The following is a 27,623-nucleotide window of genomic DNA, read 5'->3' on the forward strand; positions in this document are numbered from 1 at the left end:
TCCCCGACCTACCCACACCCCACCTAGGCCCTGCAGGAGCTGCCACTGCCCCACTCACACAGAGCCCCCAAGTCCAGGATGGGCCCTGTCACTGGCTGAGACCTGGGGAGGAACCTGCTCTCACACCCTCCCCAGCAGCCCAGCCCCATGGACATGCCCAAGACATGGGCGAGAGTCAGGACCTGGCTCGGTGCAAACCCAGCCCCGAGCCAGGCTCTGGCCCTGCGTGAAGACCAGCACGGTGGAAGGTGGAGCGCCCCAGTCCAAGGAGGCCTCCTTGCCCCCTCCGTCCCGGCTCCTGTCCTCCCAGAAGTGGAGGGGATGCCTGCCAGGAGACTAGAGGTGGTGGCCCCCACAGGCCCCTAGAGCCACCATAGACCACTGGGTTTGTGGTTCCTTCTGAGTGTCTGGGCCACGTGAAGTGAAAAACTAGGAAGTGAATCTGGGTAGACGCCAGGCCACACGCACCTAGGCGGGCATTCCCACGGGTTCCCACAGCTGTCAGAGCAGAGCTCACCAGGAGGGGCAGAGAGAGATGCGACTTGCTAAAGCCCCCACTTCCCACCAGACAGGGAATGCCTGGGGCCTAGGGACTTGCTCAGGCCCCACCACGGTGGATGCTTCTCATGGGAGCTCTAGAAAAAGGTCTATCACTGGGTGCTGTGGCTCCCAGCATCTGCAGAAGGCCAGAGGACCAGGCTCAGAAGACATAGCGGCCACCGGGAACTCCGCTGAGAATGAGCTCCAAGCCTCTCAATACTCAAAGTCCAGGCAGGAGCCACCCCCAGGCCCCCACAGAGCCAGCCTGCCCAGAGCTGCTGGGGAGAGAAAGCAAAGCAAAACCCAATTCCACACCCAGCCACTGCCGTCCCACAGAGAGCCCTTAGTGGGAGAAGGGGAAAGGAATGGGATTTCTAAGGAGAAAGTGCCCTCAAGGCCACACACTCTGTCTCTCTCTGGCAAACACCTTCCCCGGTCCCCAGAGGTGTGAGCAACAGGGCTCCAAGCCGAAGCCACTTGGGAATGTTCCCAGAGCAACACAGAAACAGCAGCGAATTCGTCCTGCAAAACAGCACAACTGCTGAAAAGGCACAGGCTAGGGTTGTCTTTGGAAGAAGATTAATCTGTAAAGAATTCCCAGAGAAAGGAAGATTTTAATCAACTGTAAATACAGAAGGACAACTCTCTGGGGAGGAGCGGCAGTGTGGCCAGGTGGGGGGGATCAGCCAGGTAGGGAGGATCGGCCAGGTGGGGAGGATTAGGCAGGTGGAGGGGGGGCCTCAGCCAGGTGAAGGGCAGGGATCGGCCAGGTGTGGGGGATGGGCCAGGTGTGGGGGACGGGCCAGGTGTGGGGGGATCAGCCAGATGTGGAGAGGTGTGCCAGGTGTAGGCGATTGGCCAGGTGGGGGGGATGGGCCAGGACACTACAAAGCCAAGAGTGCACATGTCACCCCAGGTTGGTGCCTCTCTGTAGAAGTAGGCAGGTGACAGCACAGTCTTCTGCAATCGAGTTTGGGGCACCTGAGGGGGCTAGTCCTTTTGGGAAGCTTTGTGTCAGGAAAAGCTGCCGCAGGAAACAACCCAAGTGTCCTTCAACAGGTGAATGTGTGAGCAAAATGTGGTATATCCATGCAAAGGAATGGCGGAGTCATACAGGCTACAGCACGGGGACCCTTTCGGACTTTGTGCTGAGTGAAATGAGCTGGTCACAAAAGGACAAATCCTGTGTGAGTCATTCATTTGAGGTGACAAATACCTAGAGACAGAAAGTTGAATGGGGGCTGCCAGGGTCTAAGGGAAGGGGGAAGGGAGGAGAGAATTTAAGGGGGACAGAGTTTCAGTTTGGGAAGAAGTGAAAGTTCTGGGTGGGGGGGGTCAGTGGTGATGGTGACACAAGGTGAACATGCTAAAGCACTGAACTGTGCACATAAATCTAGATAAGATGTTGCACGTTTGTTATGTGTATTTTCCCACGACCTTAAAAGCCTGATCCACAGTGGCCTCACCGACCTGTCAGAAGCCAAGGTGGCAACCGGCTCTCAGTACCCCACCCCTCCACCCCGAGGTCAGGAGGCTTCACCTTCACGTTCTCTTGCGTCTCCATAACAGTCTCATCACACAGAATGCGTATTCCATCACAGATAAACAAAGAAGGCAGCAGAGGGGGCTGGAGCCAGAAGCCAGATGGGCCTCCAGGTCAGGAGTGGAGCCGGCCACCTCTCCTCAGCCCTGGGGAGGCCCAGAGCTGGGCGGGGTTGGGGGGAATGAGGAGGGAGAAAGGGATGGGGAAGGGCTGTCCTTCAGGTCTCCTCCACACCGTTCCCTGACGAGCCAGCCACACACAAAGTCACCGCAAACATTTCCCTGCAGAGATGTGGGTTCCCACAGTGGGGTCCTGTGGCTGCGGCACAACACCCCAGACCAGGAGACAGAGAACACGGCTGGAGCGGCAGCGGGAGGTCAAGGGAAAGGCGAGCTAATCGAGGAAGGAAAAGAGAAATGAGGGGAAAGAGAGTGGGTGCAAGACAGCTGGGAGGAGTGGAAGGGAGACGTGGGGCCAGGAATGGAAGACAGGTGGGAGGAGTGGAAGGGAGGCGTGGGATCAGGGGTGGGGGGAGTGGAACAGAGGCTGGGACCAGGGGTGGGGGCAGTGAAAGGGAGGCATGGCATCAGGGGTCGGGGGAGTGGAAGGGAGGTGTGGGATCAGGGGTGGGGGGAGTGGAAGGGAGGCTGGGACCAGGGGTCAGGGGAGTGGAAGGGAGGCTGGGGCCAGGGGTGGGGGCAGTGGAAGGGAGGCATGGGATCAGGGGTGGGGGGAGTGGAAGGGAGGCTGGGGCCAGGAATGGAAGCTACACCCTCTGAACTGCTCCTCCCCACTCTAAACAGGTTGCCTGCCTGCGTCCTGACAGCATCCTCGGCCTTTTTCCCCTCAACTGGACACATGCAAACCGATGTCTGGTTTCATTTCATCCTTATCAACAGTTAGCTGTCATCAGAAGATTAAATGGCCAGAATGTGATCTTCCTGCAAATTAAACCTCGAGTGAAACGTCCACTCTGCCTGAAACAAATGGAGTCTCAGAAGCTGTGGCATTAAACAAGAATCAGACACCTACTGAGACCTCTTTCACAGGCGGCTATGATGGCACTTTAACAAATGCTACAAAATTATCTGTCACTTATGCAGTGCACAATTTTTTATTTATATTTGTTTAATAACATGAATTCTTACATGCGTGAGAACCATTACACTTTGAAGTCACTTCGTTTCATGATTATTCATGCCACTTTGTGAACTCCATGTTTTTATTTATTTTTTTTTAGAGACGGAGTCTTGCTCTGTCACCCAGGCTAAATTGCAATGGCATGATCTTGGCTCACTGCAACCTCCGCCTCCCAGGTTCAAGCAATTCTCCTGTCTTGGCCTCCTGAGTAGCTGGGATTACAGACGCCCACCACCATGCCCAGCAAATTTTTGTATTTTTAGTAGCGAAGAGATTTCACTATGTTGGCCAGGCCAGTCTTGAACTCCTGACCTTGTGATCCACCTGCCTCAGCCTCCCAAAGTGCTGGGATTCCAGGTGTGAGCCACCGCGCCCGGCCCTCCATGTTTTAGAATACTCTGAGAATGCTAAAACGGATGGATGTGTAGCTGCTGTCGTAAGTCTACTGAAATACAGTTGAGCGTGCTCTAAATTTCCAAGCCTCTGCTCACATTAACCAGATCCGTCTCTTTCAAACATTCAAACAAACACTCTAGGTCTCCTCAGACACTGAGTTCCAGCGTGGCTGCTATAAAAAGCAAGCCCTCACCTCTGAGGTGTTACCCAATTTCATACGCTTTGTGCTCAGCAAACACTAGAGACACAACCTCCCCCGGCCTGTGCTGAACCCCGAGTCCCAAAAGACAGGGGATGACAAACACCCTCTTTATCTTTTCCAGTGGACATAAGAAAAGGCAGAGGTGGCACCCTGGCTGGAACTGGCCCTCACCTCACCGATTTTGGTCCAGCCAGAGAGCCACACCTTGGAAACAGGTTTCCAGTCTCCGTGGGGCACTGACGCCGGTCCAGCGAGAGGGGCTCTGCGCAGGGAGGCGAGGGGCTGTGCTAGCTGACCAGCCAGGACTGTCACCCACAGTAGAGAGAAGAGCCTGTCCTTTGGGCCTGTCTCAGAGGCCTAGACAAGGACAGGAAGGGGTTGCTGTCCCTCACCTCATGATCCCCCACCCCCAGTCCCTCACTATTAGCCACACTGTGGGGCCCAGTGAGCTCGGATAAAGGTTGGTGTGGCACAATGAAGACATCCAGGTAAGGCTTTGAGGGTCATTTAAATGACACTGCCTAGCTCCAAGGCGGCTGCAGAAAACCAGCCCTGACTCCCTCAGCCCCAGCAAATTCTAACCATGGAGGAAGCGTTTTGCATGTGGGGGTGGGAGCCTAATTAAGCTGCTCTTCCCCCGTGGGCACGACCACATTGTTTACTCCTGGGGAACTACCGGCCACGTGTCACTGGGAAGCAAAATGCATCTGCGCTATTTTCAAGCAGCATAGCGTGTGTCACTCAGGGTGGGGAGGGAGAACGGGGAAGACACGTGGGAGCCAACATGCGAAGGAGGCACCTGGCAGCTTCTGCTTTGTTTTTTAAACTCATCGATAAAAGGTCCTGCCCCTGACACTGCAGCCAGCTGTCCTCACTCTGGGTTCAGCACGTTGCTACCCAGACAACAGGGCTGGGAAAGGGAGCCTCAGACTCCTAGGAATGTTAATTAACTAAGGCCTCTCCCCTCCACCCTCTCCTTATCTATGTGCTCCAGAAAATGAGTCATCCAGGTTCCTGGGCTGTATTCAGAAGGCAGAGAGGCTGGGAGAGGATGCAGAGCCTTGCTTCCCTACGTTCACAGCAATCCAAGAGCTGCCTCTTACTCCACACATCCGGGCTGTTTCCCAGTCCCGGGAACACTAGAAATTCAAGCCTGGAATTCTGAACAGCCAGGACTTCCAGCAGCTTCAAAAATGGAAGCAAAACAGAGTCTTGCCCGGTCCAGAGCCCTGAGCCCTGACTCCTGACCGCTGGTAGATGCGGTGCCTGTTTACGGTGACGTCCCTGGACTGCTTCCTTTTTTTTTTTTCCTCATCAGGTGGATTTAAAATTGGATCTCAGGTTCCTCCCCTTTGAGTTTTAACTTTTATTTTATTTACGTATGTATCAGAGATGGGGTCTTGCTATGTTGCCCAGGCTGGCTTCAAACTCCTGGGCTCAAGCGATCTGATCCTCCCACCTCGGCCTCTCAAGGAGCTGGGACCACAGGTGTGGGTCACCACACCTGGCCAAGCTTTTATTTTTAACAAGTAATTTGGGACAATTTTCCTGCTGAATACTTCAAGTCACTTTTTTAAGCGACAAAATTTTAGAGTGAATACTACCTTTTAAATTTCAGCATATTTTTTTTAAATGGCTCTGGCTCAGGAAGCATGACGAAAAGTCAGAAGAGCTGCATGTGGCCCGGCTGCCTCGTGGTAAAGTGTCAGCACGCAGGACGGGATCCCCTGGGATCCTGCCTCCTTCCCCCAAATACGAACATGCCAGCCCTCCAACCCTATCTGATTTCAGCAGCCTCTGGTGACCTCTGACCCCGGCACTTTGAGAACCGAGTCCCTGCTTTAAACAGCGGTGGGTGGGTGGCTCCGGGTGGTTGGCAGGGACCGTGCCCTCTGGTCTGAAACCTCCCACACCATGACTAGTGCCCCATCACATGACACGGGCTGAGAGAGCCCCAGGGAGGCGAACCTTCTCTCCCTGCAGGGATGAGACAGTGACAGGAGGTGAAGACCAACCAGAGCTGTGACTTGTCTGTCCTGCTATGATTTTTAAAATGATTTTCATTATTATCAGCATTTGCCAAACACTGGAACTGGTCTTCCCCTCACTGTCCACGCTCACCACCTGTGAACGCCCTCCCCGTGAAACAGCAGCTCTGCTGGGAGTGTTACAGTCACTCCCTGGAACCAGATGGCAGCCCAGGCCCAGGAAAACCCAGAAGCTCAGCCCTGCAGGGCCTGCTTGGCCACCACAGAGGGGCCTGCTTGGCCACCACAGAGGCCTCCGCCGCCTCCTGGAGCCCTGTCTTCTCCCGCGGGCTCCTTCCTTACTCTTAACATTCTAGTCGAGATGGCTCCGAGGGCCCTCATGGGTAGAACTCTTCCAGGGCAGTGGTATAGGAGAAGGGAAAACCTGGGGCGCTTGTTTGCTGGGGAGTGGCCCTGCCCTGCTACAGCCCCATTTATCACATCCTGTCGGGAAAAGCTGATTTTGCGAGTCACACACAGTGTGGGCCACTTGCTTAGGGGCTAATTGGGTTTTGAGTTTACACTTGGAGGCATGAGCTGGCTTTGCGAACAGGACGCATTCTTTGCGAGAAAGAGCCTTTCCAAAGGGCCCCCAAGGCAGACAGACACAACTTAAACACCACGGCCACACACACATCTGCAAAGAGAGGACCACATGGATAACACTCGTGATTCCCGACCGCAGCCGGCCTCCCCATGACGCTGAGGGAGTGTGGATGCTGAGTGGCCGCCTGACACCATGGCTGATGCCCAGCTCCAGGGCAGAGTGCAGGCGGAGGACCCGTGCTGTTGAGACCCTTGCTCTCAGCTGCGGGACACAGGCAGCATCAGCAGGGCTGCTGAGCAGCAGGAAGCAGCGCGGCCCACCTGTGCTATGCCCTCATGAGGGCAGCTCCTATTTGCAGACAGTTGACAAGAGTCAAACTCTGTAAAATATCTGAAGAGATTTATTGTGAGCCAAATATGAGTGACACAACCCTCAGGAGGTCCTGAGAACATGTGTCCAAGGTGGTCGGGGCGCAGCTTGGTTTTATACATTTTAGGGAGGCATGAGACTTCAATCAAATACATTTAAGAAATACATTGGTTTGGTTCAGAAAGGTGCGACAACTCAAAGCGAGGGGCTTCCAGGCTATAGGTAAATTTAAACATCTTCTGGTTGACAACTGGTTGAGTTTATCTGAAGACCTGGGATGATAGAAAGGAAATGTTCGGGTTAAGATAAGGGACTGTGGATACCAAGTTTCAGTGTGCAGAGGAAGCTCTTAGATAGCAGACTTGAGAGGGCAGGTTGTAAATTGTTTTTTATCAGACTTAAAAGGGTGCCTGGATCTTAGTTGATTATTTCCTGGACCTGGAAGGGAAAGAAGGAAAACAAAGGGGGAAGAGGATTCTCTACAGAATGTGGATTTTTCCCACAAGTGACCTTGCAGGGCAATTTCAAGGTACGACAAGGAAATATATTTTGGAGTAAAACATTTTGATTTTCTTTCTTGTTATGCCAGAGTCAGATTGGAAAGTAAGTCATGATATACAGGGTTAAATAAAACCCACTGATGAGAATTTATGATTTGTAGGGCATGACTCCCCAGACCCTTTAGAAAGGAATTTGGGTAAGTTAAAAAAAACACAAATCAGAGCTTAGTCCTGAAGATGCAGCCAGGAGAAGCACAGAGGCCTGGCCAAGAGTCCCACATGGGCCCCTGAGACGGGCTGGCTGGGGACACCCAATTCCCCCTCCCAGACCTGCTTCCCAGCACTCCCCTTCCCGCCTGGATCCCTATGGACACATCACACCCATCCCTCCTGGAGTCTACCCTGGAACGTGTGCCTGGCCCAGAGGGTCTTCAAGTCAAGACAGGAACCAAATCATTCTTTCTTCCTTGGCCAGGCCCATTAAAAAAATAAAATCAGATGCACATGATCCTAGATTCTCTGCACAAACTCCCCCTCCCCCTCCATGAGTTCAAAACACAGGCGGGAGAGCCACTCGCTGGAAGATGACCAAAGCTACAGGCTTGTGGGGCAGGGGTGGGACCGACTCACAGGGCCACACGCAGCCCACATGCGGCCCACAGTGAGAGGCCACATCTGAGTGACAGCCAGGGAAGCCGCTGTGAGAGAAACTGTCCATCGGACGCAGTCACTCTGAGGTTTGCAAGGGTGACATGTTGATAGAAATCAATGTCAACCCATTTTTTAATCAACTAAAATTGTGAGTGAGGGTGCTAAGGAAAAGCCATTAATATTCCTTTTAAGTTTTACTTTTCTGTCAACTGCAAAGATTGTCTGCCAAATAGGGTTCCTCGTCAATTTCATGCTATACCTGTGGTTTTTAAATGAGTCTAATGATCTAAAATATATAATTACTCCATTTTACTATTAAGTTTCTTACTAATAATAAGGGGACTTAGGTTGGTACAAAGGTAATTACGGTTTCGGACCGTGAATTTTAAATCATTATAACTAGGCTCAAACACATCTTTATTAACCAAAATAGGAACCATTACAATCAACATATTTTTGCCAATGAGCAATAAGTTTGTTTATTCCTGTAGCATAAAAATCCAGGCTTTGGAATTCGACAAACTCTTGGAAAGCATTTTCTGCATCCTGCTGGCTGTGGAAGCATTTTCCCTGCAAAAAGTTGTCGAGATGCTTGAAGAAGTGGTAGTTGGTTGGTGAGAGGCCAGGTGAATATGGCAGATGAGGCAAAACTTCGCAGCCCAATTTTTCCACTTTTGAAGTGTTGGTTGTGTGACGTGTGGTCGGGCGTTGTCGTGGAGAAGAATTGGGCCCTTCCTGTTGACCAATGCCAGCTGCAGACGCTGTAGTTTTCAAAGCATCTCATGGATTTGTTGAGCATACTTCTCAGATGTAATGGTTTTGTGGAGATTCAGAAAGCTGTAGTGGATCAGACTGGCACAGACCACCAGACAGTGACCAGGACCTTTTTTTGGTGCAAGTTTGGCTTTGGGAAGTGCTTTGGAGCTTCTCGGTCCAACCACTGAGCTGGCTGTCACTGGTTGTCATATAAGATCCACTTTTCGGTGCACATCACAATCTGATCGAGAAATGGTTTTTGTTGTGTAGAGTAAGAGATGATACTTCAAAATCACAATTTTTTTGATTCTCACTCAGCTCACGAAGCACCCACTTACCCAGCTTTTTCACCTTTTTAATTTGCGTCAAATGCCGATCGACTGTAGAATGGCGACGTTGAGTTCTTCAGCAGCTTCTCGTGTAGTTGTAAGAGGATCGGCTTCAATGATTGCTCTCAGTTGGTCGTCGTCAACTTCCGAAGGCCGGCCACTACGCTCCTCACCTTCAAGGCTCTCGTCTCTCTGCAAAACTTTTTTTTTTTTTTTTTTTTTTGAGACAGAGTTTCACTCTTATTGCCCAGGCTGGAGAGCAATGGTATGATCTTAGCTCACTGCAACCTCTGCCTCCTGGGTTCAAGCGAGTCTCCTGCCTCGGCCTCTTGAGTAACTGGGATTACAGGCGTGCGCCACCACACTGAGCTAATTATGTATTTTTGGTAGAGACGAGGTTTCACCATGTTGGCCAGGCTGGTCTCAAACTCCTGACCTCAGGTGATCCGCCTGCCTCGGCCTCCCAACGTGCTGGGATTACAGGTGTGTGCCACTGCACCCAGCCTGTAAAACTTCTTGACCCCCCACTGCTCTGTACCCTCATTCAGCGGTTCCCGGCGGCTCCTGGGCCCAATACGGTGTTGACCCCCCACTGCTCCGTACCCTTGTTTAGTGGCTCCTGGGCCCAATGCGGTGCTGACACCCCACTGCTCTGTACACTCGTTCAGTGGTTCCCGGCGGTTCCTGGGCCCAATGCGGTGCTGATGTTGCGAGTTGTCTCCACTGCTTTACAACCCATTCTTAACTCGAATAAGAAAATCGCTCAAATTTGCTTTTTGTCTAACATCTTTTCCACAGTCTAAAATAAATATAAAATAAACGGCAAGTAATGTCAGTCGCAAAAAAAACATAAAGTGAGAAATGCACATTAAAATGATGTGTGGCATAACCACACTGATTTAAGAGCGTATTCCAATATCCAACAGCAAATTTCAACAATGCAAAAACCGCAAACACGTTTGCACCAACCTAATAGCTTTTGAAACCATGCCGTCCTTTAAAAAGCAACACAGCAATTTAGGAAATCAAAGAGCTATTTCAATATAAGAACAAAAAAAATTCTCATATCGTATTTAGAGAATAACAGGAATTGTTTTTCACAGAACCAACAATTTTACAGGAAAATACTCCCAAATGTAATTTTCAAATTAATCAATCTATTTCTTCACAATTTCTTAGATAGTAAAAGAAATGTTATGGACCAACTGGAAAAAGAGCACTTATTCAAACCAAGCAATTAGCAGAACCGAGCTCCTGGAAGAAAATGCCACAGAAAACATCCTCGTTCCAATTTCTTATAAACACACTTAGGAAAAAGCCATGGAACCATGTAACACCATTCAACTAACATCATTATGAACTGTATAATTTAAATGTCCTGCCTGCCGAACATCACGCTTTTATGGCTTTCTGTCTCTTACTATCAAGTATTATTTGCTCTAAGATGAAACACCAGATCCTCCTCTCTTGCCGCTCTCAGCATATTAAGCAAAATATAAAGTGCAAATGAGTCCTCACATTCAAGTTTTTACCTTTTTACCTTTTACTATGGCCAATTACTTAAAAGAAAAATCCTCCTATCTCGGTCCATCCTGCATTTAAATGTAACTAGCACTTGTGTTTCAATGTCTTCTCTTCACCTGTTAAGATCTTTTTCACTGACGAAAAAAAAGAGTGTTGCCCAAAAAGCAAGCTACACGATAGCAGAAATTACTTAAAATTGCGCCTAATCAGTTTCAGTTTGGGAATAATGAAAAAGATCTGGAAGTACATGGCGGTGATGATCACACAGCACTGAGTGTATTTAACGCCACGGAACTGTACGCTTCATAATGGACAAGATGGTAAAGTTTATGTACGTTTTGCCACAATAAAAAAATTACCTATAAATCAATTTATTGTATATTCGTTCAATAAAGCAATACATCTTTATAATGTTAAAAATCATCCAAATTTACCTACTATGTAACATTTTCCTCCTTTGGCCGTATAATATTAAACAAGCTTAAAACACTAGTGAAAAGCAACGCATATATTCTGTATTTTGAGCAAGAAAACTAAAGGGGCAGTCAACACCTGCTTAGGTCTCAGACTAGGCCTCTGCTCACCCCTCCTGGGGGGCTTCCTCTGCCTAGAGCTGTCCTCTGATGGCCCCTGCCGGCTTCCCATCCTCCGTGCCCCCTCCCCGACACCCTTCCCTTCTCATTTTGTTCTTGGCGCCTCCTCACAGCGGGTGTGCTACGTGCCATGTCCCTTCCATCCTTGCCCAGTCTCCAGCAGAGCCAGGGTGCCTGTATCTCTTGCTCCCCACAGAATCTTCAGCACATACAGCAGCTGCTCAGTGCATGCGGGATGAACATCAACTGCTGAGCACCCATGTGTGCTGAGGACATCACACACCCTTCCCTAAAGAATCCCAGGGTTGCCCTCTGAGCACCCACGTGTGCTGAGGACATCACACACCCTTCCCTAAAGAATCCCAGGGTGGCCGGGCGCAGTGGCTCACGCTTGTAATCCTAGCACTTTGGGAGGCCGAGGCGGGTGGATCACGAGGTCAGGAGATCGAGACCATCCTGGCTAACACGGTGAAACCCCGTCTCTACTAAAAATACAAAAAATTAGCCGAGCGTGGTGGCGGGCGCCTGTAGTCCCAGCTACTCGGAGAGGCTGAGGCAGGAGAATGGCATGAACCCGGGAGGCGGAGCTTGCAGTGAGCCGAGATTGTGCCACTGCACTCCAGCCTGGGCGACAGAGCGAGACTCCGTCTCAAAAAAAAAAAAAAAAGAATCCCAGGGTTTCCTTCTCTACGTGTCATTCGCTGCCGAGGGCCTGCACATTTTATTTCCACGTTACATCAGAGAAATGGTGAAAGGAGTTTCACCGTTTTATCAGAAATGAGGACAAAAGGAAACTCCAGCCATCATGACAGTTGCTCCAGCTTTCTTTGTATGTGCATTGCTTTCAGATTTATACCAAAGTCGTTTATTACTGAAAACAAAAAAGCACGTGTATGTATACTTGATGGTTACCTAATATCTTAATGGTTTGTCTCCATTTATCTGAGTGAAATCACGTCACCTCCTGCACTTTCTAGAGAGAAGAGATGCCGGTTGTTCCACATGCGTATGAGGCACTTTATGGGAAAGTGGAGGAGAAGCTGTGGTCCGTTCACCTGCAAACCTCCCGTCCCCCACACCAGGGGTCCCGCTGAGGTCTGAAAGCCATTTCCACGTCTTCGTGGGCAGTCTGAGACCTTGGAAAACCACACCAAAATCTAGATGGCATTCTACTGGCAGGACTTCATTGTCCCTAATCCTCTGCTGAAAATAGGTTGGAGGAAATCCTCTTTTCTCTGAAGCAGGAGATTATTTAATTATTTAGGCAGCCGCTTCCTTCCCAGGCAATGGTGAGCAACAAAGCCAGAAAGAAGGAAGGAAATGGATGAGCTGCTCCTCTATGTGAGCAGGTACAGAGGGAGGGGACCCCCCAGCCCATCTCAGACTCTCAGGGGCCCCAGACACAAACCTGAGCCGCGCACCGCAGTCAGAGCCTCGCCTCCCACAGACATTTCCAGATAAGACAACCCGGGGGCAGAGCAGCCACTGTGGCCTTGGGCTCCCAAGAGCATCAAAACCATTTATGGTTTCTGCTGAGTGCTGGAGCCACTTGGCCTTGCATTTTCAGTCAAAGAGAGTGCAAAGTACCCAGAATTTTTCCAACAATCACAAGAGGCCACCCTAACTATCAGCTGAGAGGAGTCATGACCTATTGAGTTGTGTATACGACAACTGGGCAGGTACTTAATGGATGGTAAAGACCTTTGATTATTTAAAAAGACACTAACCCAGAAAGTTGGACGACAGCTGGCTTGGGACCTCACTGCTTGCCTTGGGAACCCACATGGTGGCTGATGTGTGGGTGGTGTGGCACTGGAGCCATCCCGTGATTCCCCTGCCTTGGAGAGCAGGGACCAACGTGCCCTGTTGTTCTAACTTGCATTTCAAGTGCAGCTTCTAACTAGCACAGTCCAATTTTGTCAAAGGTAAGACATCCTCCACACATGCAGGTGAACAGAGTACAGGCTCCAAAAAGCAATTCCATTTACTGGAAGAACTAGATCATGATCCAGCAGCCTCCGAGTTTACTGAGCAGACAGGCCCAATCCCGTTTTGTGATGTAAACCCTAACATCTGTCTTGTCAATAAGCCAGATGCTGTGTGTTTGGATTGTAATGCAAAAACCAAAACAATACGTTATAGCATTGTTTTAATACCAACCGCCTCTCCCCTACCAGCCTTCTCCAGGGGAAAAAAAAAAAGCAAAAAGAAGAAGATATAAATACACAGAACCTTAGATCTGAACCAACCACGGGAACTGCGGTCTGTTACATCTAAGGGTCAAATTACCTAACTTCGTTCCACAACTTAAAAAATAACCCATTCTCACTAAGTAATTATGTTGTGTCTTTCCAGACTTCGTGGAACATGCTTCTGTCATCTATTTCATAAAGCAACAGACAAGGCGTAATGTGTTTTTCTGACTATCCTCTTTGCCATTTCCCATCCGTCTGAATATTCGCCATCTAAATAGTGCCTCGGTCACCAGGACACTGCTGTGGGCTGAACTGTGATCCCCTCAAACATCTCATATTGAAGCCCTAACCCCTGATGTGATTGGACCTGAAGATTGGGCTTTTACGAGGTACTTAAGATTAGATGAGGTCATGAGGTCTGTGTCCTAATCAGACAGGATTGGTGTGTGGTTACAAGGAGGAAGAGGGAGAGCTCTCTCCCCCTCTGGGAGGGCCCCTCACCATGCGGACACCCTGATCTGATTTCCAGCCTCAAGAGCTACAAGAAATAAATTTCTGTTGCATAAACCATGCATCCTGCAGTACTGTTACAGCGGCTGAGCTCTCTGAGACACAGGCAGTACCTGGTTCAGCTCCACGCTAAGTTGCTAGGTGCTTAAATAACAATAAAACCATTTAAGTTTGTAACCTCAGCAACAAGCGTCTCACAGAATCATGTCGTAAACAATATATCAGTTTTTCATAATGAAAATTATTCATTCCGTAGTCACATTCTTAGCATCTGCTTTCTCAATCATCAAGCCCGTGTGTTCACATGATTCTCACTTCATAAACTCACTTTGCTGGTGAGACACTGGGAAAAAGCCGGAAGACAGCAAGGCCCTGAACCACCGAGGCGGGGGCACTGCGAGACACACACACACTGCCCGATCTTCCAGCAAAGCCCTCAGACCCACGCCTCTGGCCGCCTTGCTCTCATGCACACGTGTCAGACAAGTTTAGTTATCGCTTTTGAAACCAAGTGGACCTGAGAGGGGATAGGTATCAGCAGGACGAAGAAAGCCCTGAGAGATGAGCCTGTCTCACAGAGAGAGAAGCCCGGCCAAGGCCACCCAGAGAGATGCACGCACAACACAGCAGACAGAAGGGACAAGGAGCCCGCAGAACACAAGAACCCTCCCTGGCACATCGGGCCCGAGGCTTGGCCGCCTGAGGGCAGAGGGAGACACCACCAGGTACCCCGCGTGCACGACTTCCGAGGCTCTGCTTCCCGCTGGAACACGCCGGGGGTGGGGCAGGGGGCCTCCATGTGGTTGCCACGGTGTCTGTACTTACAGTGGTTTCTTTTTTTTTTTTTTTTTTTGAGACGGAATCTCACTCTGTTGCCCAGGCTGGAGAGCAAAGGCGCGACCTCGGCTCACTGCAACCTCTGCCTACTGGGTTCAAGCGATTCTACTGCCTCAGCCTCCCGAGTAGGTGTGATTACAGGTGCCCCCCCACGATGCCCGGCTAATTTTTGTATTTGTAGTAGAGACAGGATTTCTCCACGTTGGCCAGGCTGGTCTCGAACTCCTGACCTCAGGTGATCCACCCGCCTCGGCCTCCCAAAGTGCTGAGATTACAGGCGTGAGCCACCGCGCCTGGCCCTGACAGATAACTTTTTATAGGAAATAAATCAGTGTGCTGAATATCGTGGACCAGATCTTCCTCTGGGCACTTCCTTCAACATCTCTGGGATTCTCGGCATTTCAAAGGTCAGGCGAACTTGGCAAGTTTTCCCTCAAAGGGTAGAAGATTATTCCTGTATTCTATAACCTTTTAATCTTTGAGTCAAAACTAAACACAGCTTAACTGCCAAACGCCAGACACTGCCGAGATGCCTGGAAGTTAGTAGCTGTGCCTGAGCCTAACTGATGAGCATGCAGCAACAATATTTAACGCACCTGTAACTACCAGGCAACCTCCCAGAGTTCTCCTCTCCTGGCTGGGATGGGTCGCTGTTGCAGGGGACACGGAGAAATCACGGTAGAAAGGACCGAGGAGACGGCCACAGGTGGACTCGAATTTCTGTGTATTCCACATATTCGGGTGCCACTCCCATTCTCCGGTGGCCGCCAGCCACTCCTGCCCCCCAACGTCCTCCTGAAAGGGCTGCAGCAACTTGGGGTCGGCTGATCTCTCAGCGGCTGAGCCAAGCCCATCCTCTTCCCCACAGTGCTAACGTGGAAGTCTCACTACTCAGAGATACAAAGATAAGCGGGCGGGAGAAGCAGGTCCAAGCCCACGCACACGGGGATGGATTCAGGGGCAGTGGGGATGCTAGTGAACAACTGCCCTGGATGTGTGGCACAGGGACAAGTCCTGAAGCAGCTGGGGGCTCCTCAGGGCGAGGCGGGTGACAAGCAGAACGGGGCACATGGAGGGAGTTGCGGGCCCTGGGTTCGGGACCACAGGGTGGAGTGGCCGTGGAACTTGCTGTCTAAGCTCGGATGCTTCTGCGAGTGAAGGGGACACTATGGATAATTATTAATGATGTGGGGACAACAGGCACAACCTGAGGCTGAACTGGGCCAGGAGGGCGTTCGCTCATCCTTCACAGGGTGCAGACCATGCCGGGGAGAACAAGGTCAGAGTCAGGCAGAAAGGCCTGCGCCCACCCACCACCCTCAGCACCCAGTGCCAATGAGACCTGGCTGCCCTGTCACAGGATGGCACGGTGCTCCTTCACAGGGCTGCCGTGAGGACCAAGAGGGGCTGTGGATACAACCCTTGGGGAAGGAAGGACCCGGTCTCCCAGACATGTCAGACGGCAGCCCCTTCTCTCTCTGGAGCAGGACCTGTCTGTCCCAGGCTGCCACCCAGAGGTGCCCACAGCACAGACCACGGGTGCCTCTCATGCCAGCCTCTCCTGCTCTTCCTGTATTGGGGGTTGGCACACTAAGGACAGAGACGCCTTGCCAGGCTGCACACGCCGGCATCTTTGTTGAACGTGTAATTTCCATCCTTGTTGAATGCATAATTCAACCAATTATGCCTTTGATCAAATCGTTTTTTTCACATGTAACAAACCTTCTCTTTAAAATCTTTTATCTTCCTACCAGGAAAAATGATCTTATTTTCGTTCCCTTTCCAAGCCAAAAAAAAAAAAAATTACCTTTGTCACATGAGATGTGACAAAAATTGGCAGCCGTTTCCTGAGATATTTTTACAGCACTTTACAATGTGTTACATTGAAAAGCATATGAAAAGTGTAATTTCACTGTATGAAATTACAAGGTTATTTTCATGTCCATTAATAAAGGTTCATTTGATCCTCACCACCCAGGACAGGAGAGACAGCAAAGGCCATGAGTTTCATTTTACAGCTGCCTCTGGAGGCGACATGAATGGCTCAGAGCAGAGCCAGGTGGGACACAGGCTCCCCGGCAGGAGGCTGCACAGGGGCCCAGTGTAGACCATCGTCCAGCCAAAGCACACGCGGATAAGGTGCTGGCAGGCTCGGCCTCCAGCAATGACATCATCTGTGAAATGTGCTCCTTCCAACTCAGCAGAAGTAACACGAACAGAAGTTAAAACCCTTCTTGCCCGCGGCAACCTGTCTTTGTTAAAATGTTTGCACGTAAGGCACACACACTGTACTGTGCAGAGTTCACAACGGACCACCAACCCCAAGTGCAGTCAGCTGATGTCCTTCAACTCTGCAGCCACAGCCGGGGGAAATTTTGATACCAAATGATGTGTGACGTGATACCACCTCCCAGGAAAACGTGACTTATTTTATCGTCTCAATTGCAAACTTCTAATATGCCTTCCAAGAAGTGGTCTGGTTCTGAAAGCCACAAAAAATAAAATAAAAACCACAGAAAAATGGGAAACATTTTGCCAAACAGGGTAGAGGGTGGTTACTCAAACACATTCAGAGTAAGAATTTGAAAATATATTCATCTAAGAGGTCTTTATCCTTGAGAATAACTAACTCATGTGAGTTGAGTGACGGAAAAACTGTAAGAAAAGCCACTTGCAAATAAGTGAAAATATGTAACAAATTTCTGAATGTGAACACAAATCACATCTGAAAGAACAACTTACACAATCTTTATTCATAGAAATATCAGTTTCTTCCCACTCTACTTTGAAAACGGAGAACGATATTTAAAGGATTGGTTTAAAGACCAGGCACAGCGGCTCACACCTGTAATCCCAGTACTTTGGGAGGCCGAGGTGGGCGGATCATTTGAGGTCAGGAGTTCGAGACCAGCCTGGCCAACATGGCAAAACCTGGTCTCTACTAAAACTACAAATAAAATAATGAGCCAGGCGTGGTGGGAGGCACCTGTAATCCAAGCTACTTGGAAGGCTGAGGAACAAGAATCATTTGAACCCAAGAAGTGGAGGCTGCACTGAGCCGAGATAGCGCCACTGCACTCACTCTAGCCTGGGTGACAGAGTGAGACCTTGTTTCAAAAATATATAAATAAATATAAATAAATAAAAGATTGGTTTAAAGAGGCAACTAATGATTAATCTGCCCAAAGGGTTCACATGGTTTGATCTGGCATCAGCCCTGGTTACAAAGGTGAAGGTAGCAGAGAAAGCCTAAAATTCCATCTCTTGACTCCCAGCCTGACGTCCCAGCATCCCTGCATGAGTGAGCCACATCATCCTCTTAGGTCCGGCTGCCAGGGCTTCCTTCTCAGGGTATGTAATAAGGAGAAAGCTCTCCGGCTCTGCTGCAATTACAGCTGTGGTCAATTACAAACAAACGCACATGGGACAAGAGCACGCGGCAGCTAAGGCACCATTAGGTAACTTGCAAAAACAACCCAGCAGTTATCTTCAGCCTCTGCAAGTCTCAACCAAACCAGAAAAGCCTGCGTCCTCCTTGGGACGGGGTGGGGTGGTCTCAGGCTTCGACACAGCAGTGATGGGCCCAGCAACTCAGGCCAGTGGAGAGCACTGACCCTCCCCAAGTGGCCGTTGCTCCAGCAGAAGCGGTCCTCAGGGAACCAGCAGGCCAGGAGTCACCGGACTTCCAAAAAAGTGGGGAAATGTGGGAATGTATGTGCAGTCCTCTGTCTTCAAATGTTAGCAAGAAGTTCAAACTGTATTGAGGCCGCTGAGCGCGCCCCTGCAGCCACATCAGAGGAGCAGTCGCCTGCCTGTCCCAGGACAGGAGTCTTAACTTTAGTAGGGGCAGGGGCTCCCTCGAGAATCTAACAAAATTGGGAAATGCCTGCCTGGAAAGCAAAGGTCCTGCATGCCAGAGGTTGGCATATTGTTTCCAGGGATCAAAGTCTAGTTCTCAATAACTCATCGTTTTAAAATAAAAGTAGTTTTAGGGCTGGGCATGGTGGCACACGCCTGCAATCCCAGCACTTTGGGAGGTGGAGGTGGGCGGATCATCTGAGGTCAGGAGTTCGAGACCAGCCTGGCCAACACGATGAAACCTCATCTCTACTTAAAAAAAAAAAAATACAAAAATTAGCTGGGCATGGTGGCACAAATCCCAGCTACTCAGGAGTCTGAGGCAGGAGAACTCCTTGCACCTGGGAGGCAGAGGTTGCAGTGAGCCGAGATCAAGCCACTGCACTCCAGCCTAAGCAACGGAGTGAGACCGCCTCAAAAATAAAAAATAAAATATAAAATATAAAATAAATAGTTTTAAAACTATGAGGAGGCCCTCAGAACTCTGGCTCTGGACACCAGGCTCTTGGGACAGGGCACTGCCGCTGCTATCCCTGAATTCCCTTCCGAATCGCCAAGGGCAACCTCTTCATCACTGTGATCAACACTAATGACTTGGGGCCTCGGTGTTGGCCCAGCAGCTGTTTTCTGCGTGGCTTTTCTGTGCCAGGAACGTTCTAGGCACACGGGTGACGCTAGAACATGGAAATGAACACGGCTGAGTGGCGTGTAGCAGGCAGTGGACGCCTCTTCCTGGGACGAGGGTGTTGATGGAGAGGGAAGAAAGGCCACTAGGAGCCCAGCGTGGCCCTGAGGAAGGCAGAGGCCAGCACGGGAGCCCGCCAGAGGGCGGCCAGCCCGCAGGAGGCCGCAGCAAGCGGCCCACGGAAGGCCCCAGGGCTCCCAGAGGCTGCTGCGTGGGCCGCCCCTCAGGCTGGACACGCAAGCACCCACCTGGCCAGGCCCTCGCCTCATCCACCCGTCACCCTGCGCACGCACTGCCCCCTCACCTCGTCCACCCCGCCACCCCCTGCACACGCACTGCCCCACACGTCTCGTCCACCGGCCTCATCCACCCGCCAGCCTGCGCATGCACTGCCCCCCACGCCTCGTCCACCCGCCTCATCTACCCGCCAGCCTGCGCATGCACTGCCCCCAACCCCACTCTCTTTTTCTCAGCACCATCGCATGCGGTGTACCCCAACACTCACTGTGGTGGTTTCCTGTTCGCCTCCCCCAATTCCAAGGGGGCCCCAGAGGGATGGGACTTGGGTCTCCGTCCTGCCTGGCTCACTGGCGTGTCTCTGAGCACACAGGGGCACTCGCTAACTGCAGCTGGGATCACATAAGCCCGACGGAGTCACTGAGGTTGAGGGCAAGGGCAGAGAGAGGCCCGAGGGAGGTGGGCCTGGGGGCGATGGAGACCTTGGTAATGGAACCCCTCACGGTAGGCACAGAAGAGACAGAAGGAAGGAAGGTCGGGTCAGCTACACGGTGCAACCTGCTAAAAAAAACGGTAGCTGGAAGTCAAAAAATGAGCAGGGTGACAGGTGGGAAATGTGGGGTCTAAAATGGTGCCCATCTGCAGGACGGCGAGCAGCAGGGCAGACAGTGTCACTCAGAGAGGGAGAGAGGGCCGGGTGCGGTGGCTGAAGCCTGTAATCCCAGCACTTTGGGAGGCCGAGGAGGGCGGATCACAAGGTCAGGAGATCGAGACCATCCTGGCTAACACGGTGAAACCCCGTCTCTACTAAAAATACAAAAAATTAGCCGGGCGTGGTGGCGGGCGCCTGTAGTCCCAGCTGCTCGGGAGGCTGAGGCAGGAGAATGGCATGAACCTGCGAGGCGGAGCTTGCAATGAGCTGAGATCGCACCACTGCACTCCAGCCTGGGGGACAGAGCGAGACTCCGTCTCAAAAAAAAAAAAAAAAAAAAAGAGAGAGGGCGAGAGATGGGGCCGGAGCACACACGGGACTGGACTTCGGCAGAACGGGTCACTCGCCCCAACCGGAGGAGGCAAGGGCAGAGGCAGAAAGGCTGCTGGGCGTGGCAGGGGCGTTCCCGCCAGTGACCACCGCTCTCCCTGGGAGAGCGGAGCAGGGTCACCAACTCTCCACGTGAAGAGGAGGGTGGGGAGAAGGTTCCGGAAAGCCCAAGGTGAGACGCAGTCTCCTTAGGAAGCCCAGAAGCATGGACGGCGACGCAGCCACAGATCCATGCGCGCAACAAAGACGCCCCGTGCACTGGGCACCCAGCGTGCACGAGCGCCGTGACCTCTCCCGTCACTGCACAGACCCACCAGGTGGGCACCATCATAGTCGCCACCTTTCAGATGGGGCACCAAGCGTACAGGGGACAACCAACTTGCCAAGGCCGCACAGCCGGCAGCCGAGACGGAACTTGAATGTGGGTCTGTCAGACGCCTAACCTCGTCACCTCTGGGATGTACTATTTTGTTCTTCTCAGATAGTAATACCCAAGTGAAAGAGAAAATCATCCCTTATCTGATCTTCTTGAATTTCTACTGCTGTAAAACTTGCTTGCTATTGATTTTCATTGCAAACAAATAGCATTTTTATCGGCATTTAACTTGGTTAAAAAAACATTTATAAGTCTGGGACTTGAGAATCTTTTATTAACCCTGTTTCTATTGAACATATGCTCCAAGCACCAAAGAACAATTTGTATTTTGGGTTTCAGGGTTTAATACATCTGTAAATAGAGGATTTCATGTGTAGTTAAGCAACTATGTATTTTTGTTCATGGATTCAACACAATTTTAACTAATGGTAAACTGAAGACAGTGTTCTCATCCCTAGAAATTTAACTGACTATAGCCAAACCTAATAATATAAACTTTTCTCCCCCTAGGTTATTAAATTCACTCCCTGGCAAGAAATAAAAGCACCTCAAGGTGCTTGTTCCTAATAAGCAGATATTCAACAGGGCTCCAAAAAGCAATGGAAATGATTCAACCTTTGTGAAATTATGCATCTAGGCAGACGGCTTTAGAATGTCCAGGTGGAAGACATAAGGCCCTGGAGACAAGGGTGCTTGGTGAACTCGTGTGATGAGCTGCCTGGTTAAACACTTGTTAATTATGAACATTTTACGAGTCTGTACTGCAGGCTTGCCACCACACTGCTGGAGACAGATTATTAGACTTGGATTCCATGCCTCAGGATTCACTTATTTCAAATACCTGAAGACCTTGGCAGCTAAAGCAGCTTAACTTAGTGCTCCCGTGGTGTAGACTCCAGCTGAACAACAGCAAGGCCCCACCGGATCGTCTAATCCCGGATTAGGAAAAGAAACTCCAAAATTATGTGGCATTTCTAAAGTTTTAAAACAGGGGCTGGCATAACTGAGTTAAATAAATAAGTCTGTCTTTCAGAAGGGGCAACCTCACAGTTGAACACTGATGTTCGCATTACACACCATTAGGTAATAAATAAAAGAAGCAGATATGTATGCATGCATATAAATAGCTGGACTTTCTAGAAGGTTTAACACTCTAATATAGCACTGCTTGAAGTTCTTGGGAAGCAAAAATGTTTATTCTTCTCTTAGAAAAAACTTGTAACAGTTTGTGTTGAAAGTAATTATCCACTGTCAGCAAGGAAAGCCTTCAGATCTTTCAATGTTTTCTATCTTAGAAGGTTAGAAATACGTTAAGAAGCAAGAATGGTAAGGTAGAAACAAGCAGAAGCTTTGACAGGCAAAAGAACAAAACTAACAAGGAATATCTGGGCTGAATCATTGAAAAAGGATTATAGGACCATAACAAGACTGAGTTCTTGACCCACAGAACTCTGAAGAAAAAGCAAATGCCCTACATGGAGGCATGGAAGGGAAGAGGGAGGGGAAGCGTCCTGCCCAGGCCAGGATGCTCAGCCTTACAGAGATCGAGGGCCATTTTACCACGGTGTTGTATAGCTTTCTGAATCCTACCTGAGCTCCACACCATGCTCAGTGTCAGGGTGCCCGGTTTACCTCTCCTGTGACCCCCGATGCCAGCAGGCCGGGACCCACAGGTAGCTGAGCAACAGAACTGGCAGGCCACCGATTTGCTCTCTCCCCAGCCAACCCTACCCAGGGACTCAGCTATGTTAACAGCCAGGCATGACAAATGGACTGAGAGCTTCCCCATTCTTGGCTCTCCACCCAGATTACCTCATTCAGCCCTCACAATAGCTATGAGTACTGCTCTTACCCTCAGAGGAGAAAACTGAGGCAGAGGGAATTACGCCACTTGCCCAAGGCCACATGGCTAAGAAGGGCAGGGAGGCTCCCACTCAGCATTCAGGCCACTGCCCAGAGAGTATCTAAGAAAGGTATCCAAGCTACCCGCTGAGGCTGCCCTGGTTTCTCTCGGAACTTAAACTACCTGAATCGGTGTTGCCCACCTTACAACTCTGAAGAGGAAATGGAACTAGCTCTCCATCCACACTGTTAAAAATACTCTTATTTATTTTGAGACAAGTTTCGCTCCCGTTGCCCAGGCTGGAGTGCAATGGTGTGATCTCAGCTCACTGCAACCTCCGCCTTCTGGGCTCAAGCAAGTCTCCTGCCTCAGCCTTCTGAGTAGCTGGGATTACAGGCACCCGCCACCACACCCGGCTAATTTTTTGTATTTTTAGTAGAGACGGGGTTTCACCATGTTGGCCAGGTTGGTCTTGAACTACTGATGTCAGGTGATGCACCCGCCTCGGCCTCCCAAAGTGCTGGGATTACAGGCATAAGCCACCGCACCTGGCCTAAAAGTGCTTTTAAAGTGTTACATCATGGAGGTCAAACTACCGCATGGCACATGCACTACCCCATGGCTCATATGCTACCCCACAGCACATACACTACTCCACAATACATACGTCAGTCCACAGCATACCCGTACCCCACGGCTCCCACAGCACATACACCACCCCATGGAGCATACACCACCCCACAGCACACACGCTCTCCACCTCATCCCCTCCCCCCCGCACCCACAGCACATACATCACCCCATAGAGCATACACCACCTCACGCCCCCCACAGCACATACATTACCCTAGGGAGCATACACTACCCCACGGCACACACGCTTTCCCCAGCGCCCCCCAGAGCACATACATCACCCCAGGGAGCATACATTATCCCAGGGCACACACGCGCTCCCCCCACCCCCCCTGCACCCACAGCACATACACCACCCCATAGAGCATACACCACCCCATGGCACACATGCTCTCCCCTATGCCCCCCACAGCACATACATCACCCCAGGGAGCATACACTACCCCACGCACACACGCTTTTCCCCGTGCCCCCCAGAGCACATACATCACCCCAGGGAGCATACACTACCCCATAAGCACAAGCACTTCCTCGTGGTATAGAAACACGGCACCATTTACAAATACAAAGTATCTCTGCATGGCTCCTGTCCATCCAAACACCCAAACCACCAGTAACGCACAGTGTGGAGTACCCTGGCTACCCTGGCCTAACCTTCATCACTTCTCTCACTCATTTGCCTCTGCTATCTCTCCAGAGCTAACCCACAATAAAATGCCTACAGCAATGTTTTCCAAGGACTTCTTTATCTTTTAGCCACCCTCACACATCAGAAGGAGCTGGAAAGCTCTCTTTGTCCCAGGAATTCTGACTATGTGAACACCAAGAAGGAACAGGGTCTATTTATCTATCCTTTTTAATAAAGTAAGTCACATAAGGAAACCATGAGGAAATGTGAGTATTCAATCCCAGACTCTCTTTTCTGTAGCAAAAGGAAATATAATTTAGTCCTACATAGTGGATGATAATGAAATTACAAGAAAACAGATCATGACTCTTTCTGGAAAAAGTCAAATTAGTTTAATACCAGAGACATGAACTTAAAATGATAGAGATGAATGGCTTTGTGTGTAAATATGGGTGAGGTAGCCAGATGAATACACTGCAAAAAACACATGCGGAATGAGAAAAACAGAAATAACATTATCCCACAACTTGTATTCCCGAGACGTTATCCAATAACGTATACGCTGGAAAAGTTCACTAAAGAATATTTACCCCTTAAATTAAAACAAAATGTGATGCCATAGGCGTAATAATACAGCAAAGGGGAATTAAAAATGCAAGCTATGCAAACACTTATATAGATCTATATAACAGAAAACAGCTGAAGGCCTGGAGAAAGGGAGTCAAGCATCAAAACTGGACGTCTGTCTGTCCCCCTCCCAAGATGAAGGGGTCAGGAACTGGCTGGGAAGGGGGGATTCTCCAGAGGGCAAGCTGAGCTGGCCCATCCATCTCTCATTTCTATGGAAAGAGGCTGCACATTAGCCCCACAACGTGACCCTCCTTTTTAACACTGAGTGTTAGAAGGGAACGGAATGAACTGGGAACACCGCGGGCACATGTAAAGTGAATGTTAGTCCCTTCCCTCTTCCATTTCGCTCGAAGGAAACAAAGCAGGAAAATAAGTTGTCTAGGGACCCACACTTCCGAGCGACACAACTGAGAACAGAAGCTTCCGCCCAATAAAGCATTTCTCTTACACAGCAGGTTACCTACAGTCACTGCGATTGGGTCTTCTATAACGTTACCACAGTGAAACACAGGTTTACCACTCGCATTAGGATTTGAACTGGGGGCTCGAGCACCAGTGAGGGAGTAACACAAGGCTCCTGGAGCCAAGCCTTTCAAGATCTAGCATCGGAATCATCAGAATCACCACGGGTGAGATCTCTCCACTTAAGTAAATCAGGCTGACCTTCCTAAGGCTTCCCCGAGATCAGGAAACAACGCAAGGTGCACTCAAGTCTCCTTGACTCTCCGAGGTTTTTGGTTAAAAAATAAATCCGGAGGAAAGCACTGACCTGGCAGCCCCCACTGAAAAGAAACCTATCTTTGGCCAAGGTCTCCTATTTAAAGAAAGCTCATAAATATGAAAGGCGGCCTGAGGTAATTCCTATGCCAGGAAAGAACAAAGTTCCCATAATGCTGCCCTCTCTAGTATCAAACCCGGTGCATGCGACTTCTCGAACCTGTGACTGACCATTGACCGCTAGCCTCTATGGAACAATGAAGCCTCTTGTGCAAGACAGTGGCAGGAAACGCTGTGCTTGGGTCAGTTTTCTTCCTCTCCTACACACACACACACACACACACACACACACACACACACAAACACCCTTTTTTTTTTTTTTTGAGACGGAGTCTCGCTCTGTTACCCAGGTTGGAGTACAGTGGCTCGATCTCGACTCACTGCAACCTCCGCTTCCCGGGTTCAAGTGATTCTCCTGCCTCAGCCTCCTGAGTGGCTGGGATCACAGGCGCCCACCACCACGCCCGGCTAATTTTTGTATTTTTTAGTACAGACGGGGTTTCACCACGTCGGTCAGGCTGGTCTCAAACTCCTGACCTTGTGATCCGCCCGCCTCGGCCTCCCAAAGTGCTGGGATTACAGGCGTGAGCCACCGCGCCCGGCCACACACCCCTTTTTACACCTAACGCCAGGGATGCCGGTTTCCCCCTCCTCTGGTGTAAAACAAAATCAACTTTTCCCCTTCCGAGTCTTCCCTCCTGAGCTCTTCACTTGCTTATCACTGAAGGAGCAGATTCCAAAGGAACGCAAGAAGACCCCAGACTTCTGATCTAATTGGTTACTTTAAGGTAAAAAATAAAAAGATTCCAAACTCTGCTTCTGAATCCCCCAAGGGTGTTAAAGAACAAACACAATTGCTACCTTTTTCTGCAGAAGTGTAACGCTTCCTCCCAATCCCTTAATCTTACAGACACGGCAGCGCGGAAGCCGCATCTGAAGGTCCCTCCCCGGACCCGGGCCCCGGCGGGGTCCAAGTTGGCTCTCTCCGGGCGCCCGGTCCGCCAGGACGGCTCGAACCCCAGCCAGCCTCTCCGAGGGACCCCCAGGGCGCTGCGGGCTGGAAGGGGGCGCGAGGCGGCCGCGGCCAGGGAGCAGGTGGCGGCCCGGGGCGGGGGCCCCGCGCTGTGCCCACCTAGACCCCGTCGGAAGCCCCAGGGTGTCAACTCCGAGGCCCCTCTCCGGCATCCCGCTCGCCTCCGGGGGCGGTCAGCGTCCCAGACATCGGAGCCCTACCGGGACCCCGGGGCTGGACCGGCCGGCCCGCGTCTGTCTGGTCCCCGGGTCCCCCAGCCCGCCCCGGGAGCACTCACGTATCTGTGCACGAGCGTCCGCACGAGGCTGCAGTCCATGGCTCCTCCGGCCGCTCCCGCTCCGCCGTTCAGCGCCCCCGCGCCCGGCTCGCCGCGCCCATGGGCTCCGGGGTACTAGTGCGGCCGCGCCCCCCGCTCCGGTCACGGCCTCGGCGCGCCGGGCGGCGCAGGGGGCGGCCGCGGCCCCTCCGCGCTCATGCCCGGCCCGGCCGGCAAATGCTGGGTCCGCGGCCCCGCGCGTCGGCAGCTGCTCCACTGGCGGCAAGGCTGCTGCTCGGGGCCGCGCGCGCGCTCTGGCGCCTTCTCTCTCCCCGTCGGTCCGCCCGCTCGGCTGGGCTCGGCTGGAGCACCCCGGCCGCGGCGGAGCCTGCGCTCTGCTCCTCCCGAGTCTCCTCCTCCCCGGCCCGCCGCCCTCTGGAGCCTCCGGGCCCCGCTGGCTCCTGCCCCTTCTCCGGGTGCGCACGTCACCGGCGCAAGTGAGCATGCGCCCCGCGGCCGCAGCCCCCGCCCGCCCCGCGCCCACACCCGCGCTCGCACCCGCGCGCCAGCCCTGCCCCCTCGCGCCTCGGCCCGGGCCCCAGACCCTGGGGGGCAGAGGGCAGAGGTCAGAGGCCGCGGGGAGGAACCCCCTGTTGCTTCCGCCTCCCGGGGCGCAGGCGCGGGGCGCGGCAGGGAAGGGACTCGGCACTGGGGGAACCCGGAGTTTCAGCCAGGGTCCCAGGGCTTCCTTCCCAGGTTCCTGTCGGAAAACTTTTCTCCTCCGCCCGGAAGCCTCGATGGGGCAGTGAGATCGCGGGGCGAGGTGGGAGTGTGGGAGGGGGCCGCGGGGAGAGAGCGGGAGTCCGGCTGGGTGGGAGATCTCCTAAGCCGAAGCTGGGTCTCGCCCCAGCGTGGCGCCACCGACCCGCAGGCTTTTCCTGCTCTGCAGGTGGAGAGACACAGGGA

General features: G+C 51.5%; 1 protein-coding gene across 9 annotated transcripts in view; it reads right to left on the minus strand.

Moving 5' to 3' along the window:
- ATP11A (ATPase phospholipid transporting 11A) overlaps nucleotides 1-27,080 on the minus strand; it is a 191,673-nt gene extending 164,593 nt beyond the window's left edge. For 5 of the 9 annotated variants that reach the window (XM_055244926.2, XM_055244930.2, XM_055244929.2 and 2 more), the window contains exon 1: nucleotides 26,679-27,079. In XM_055244926.2, coding sequence (XP_055100901.1) covers nucleotides 26,679-26,717 — 39 coding nt within the window. In that variant the 5' untranslated portion in view covers nucleotides 26,718-27,079. Of the gene's footprint in view, nucleotides 1-26,678 lie in introns of all 9 variants that reach the window. The other 4 variants (XM_055244925.2, XM_055244924.2, XM_055244927.2 and 1 more) reach the window with 1 other exon arrangement.
- Nucleotides 27,081-27,623: the final 543 nt, after the last annotated feature.

This window comes from Symphalangus syndactylus, chromosome 15 (assembly GCF_028878055.3).
Source record: "Symphalangus syndactylus isolate Jambi chromosome 15, NHGRI_mSymSyn1-v2.1_pri, whole genome shotgun sequence".
Classification (NCBI taxonomy): domain Eukaryota; kingdom Metazoa; phylum Chordata; class Mammalia; order Primates; family Hylobatidae; genus Symphalangus; species Symphalangus syndactylus.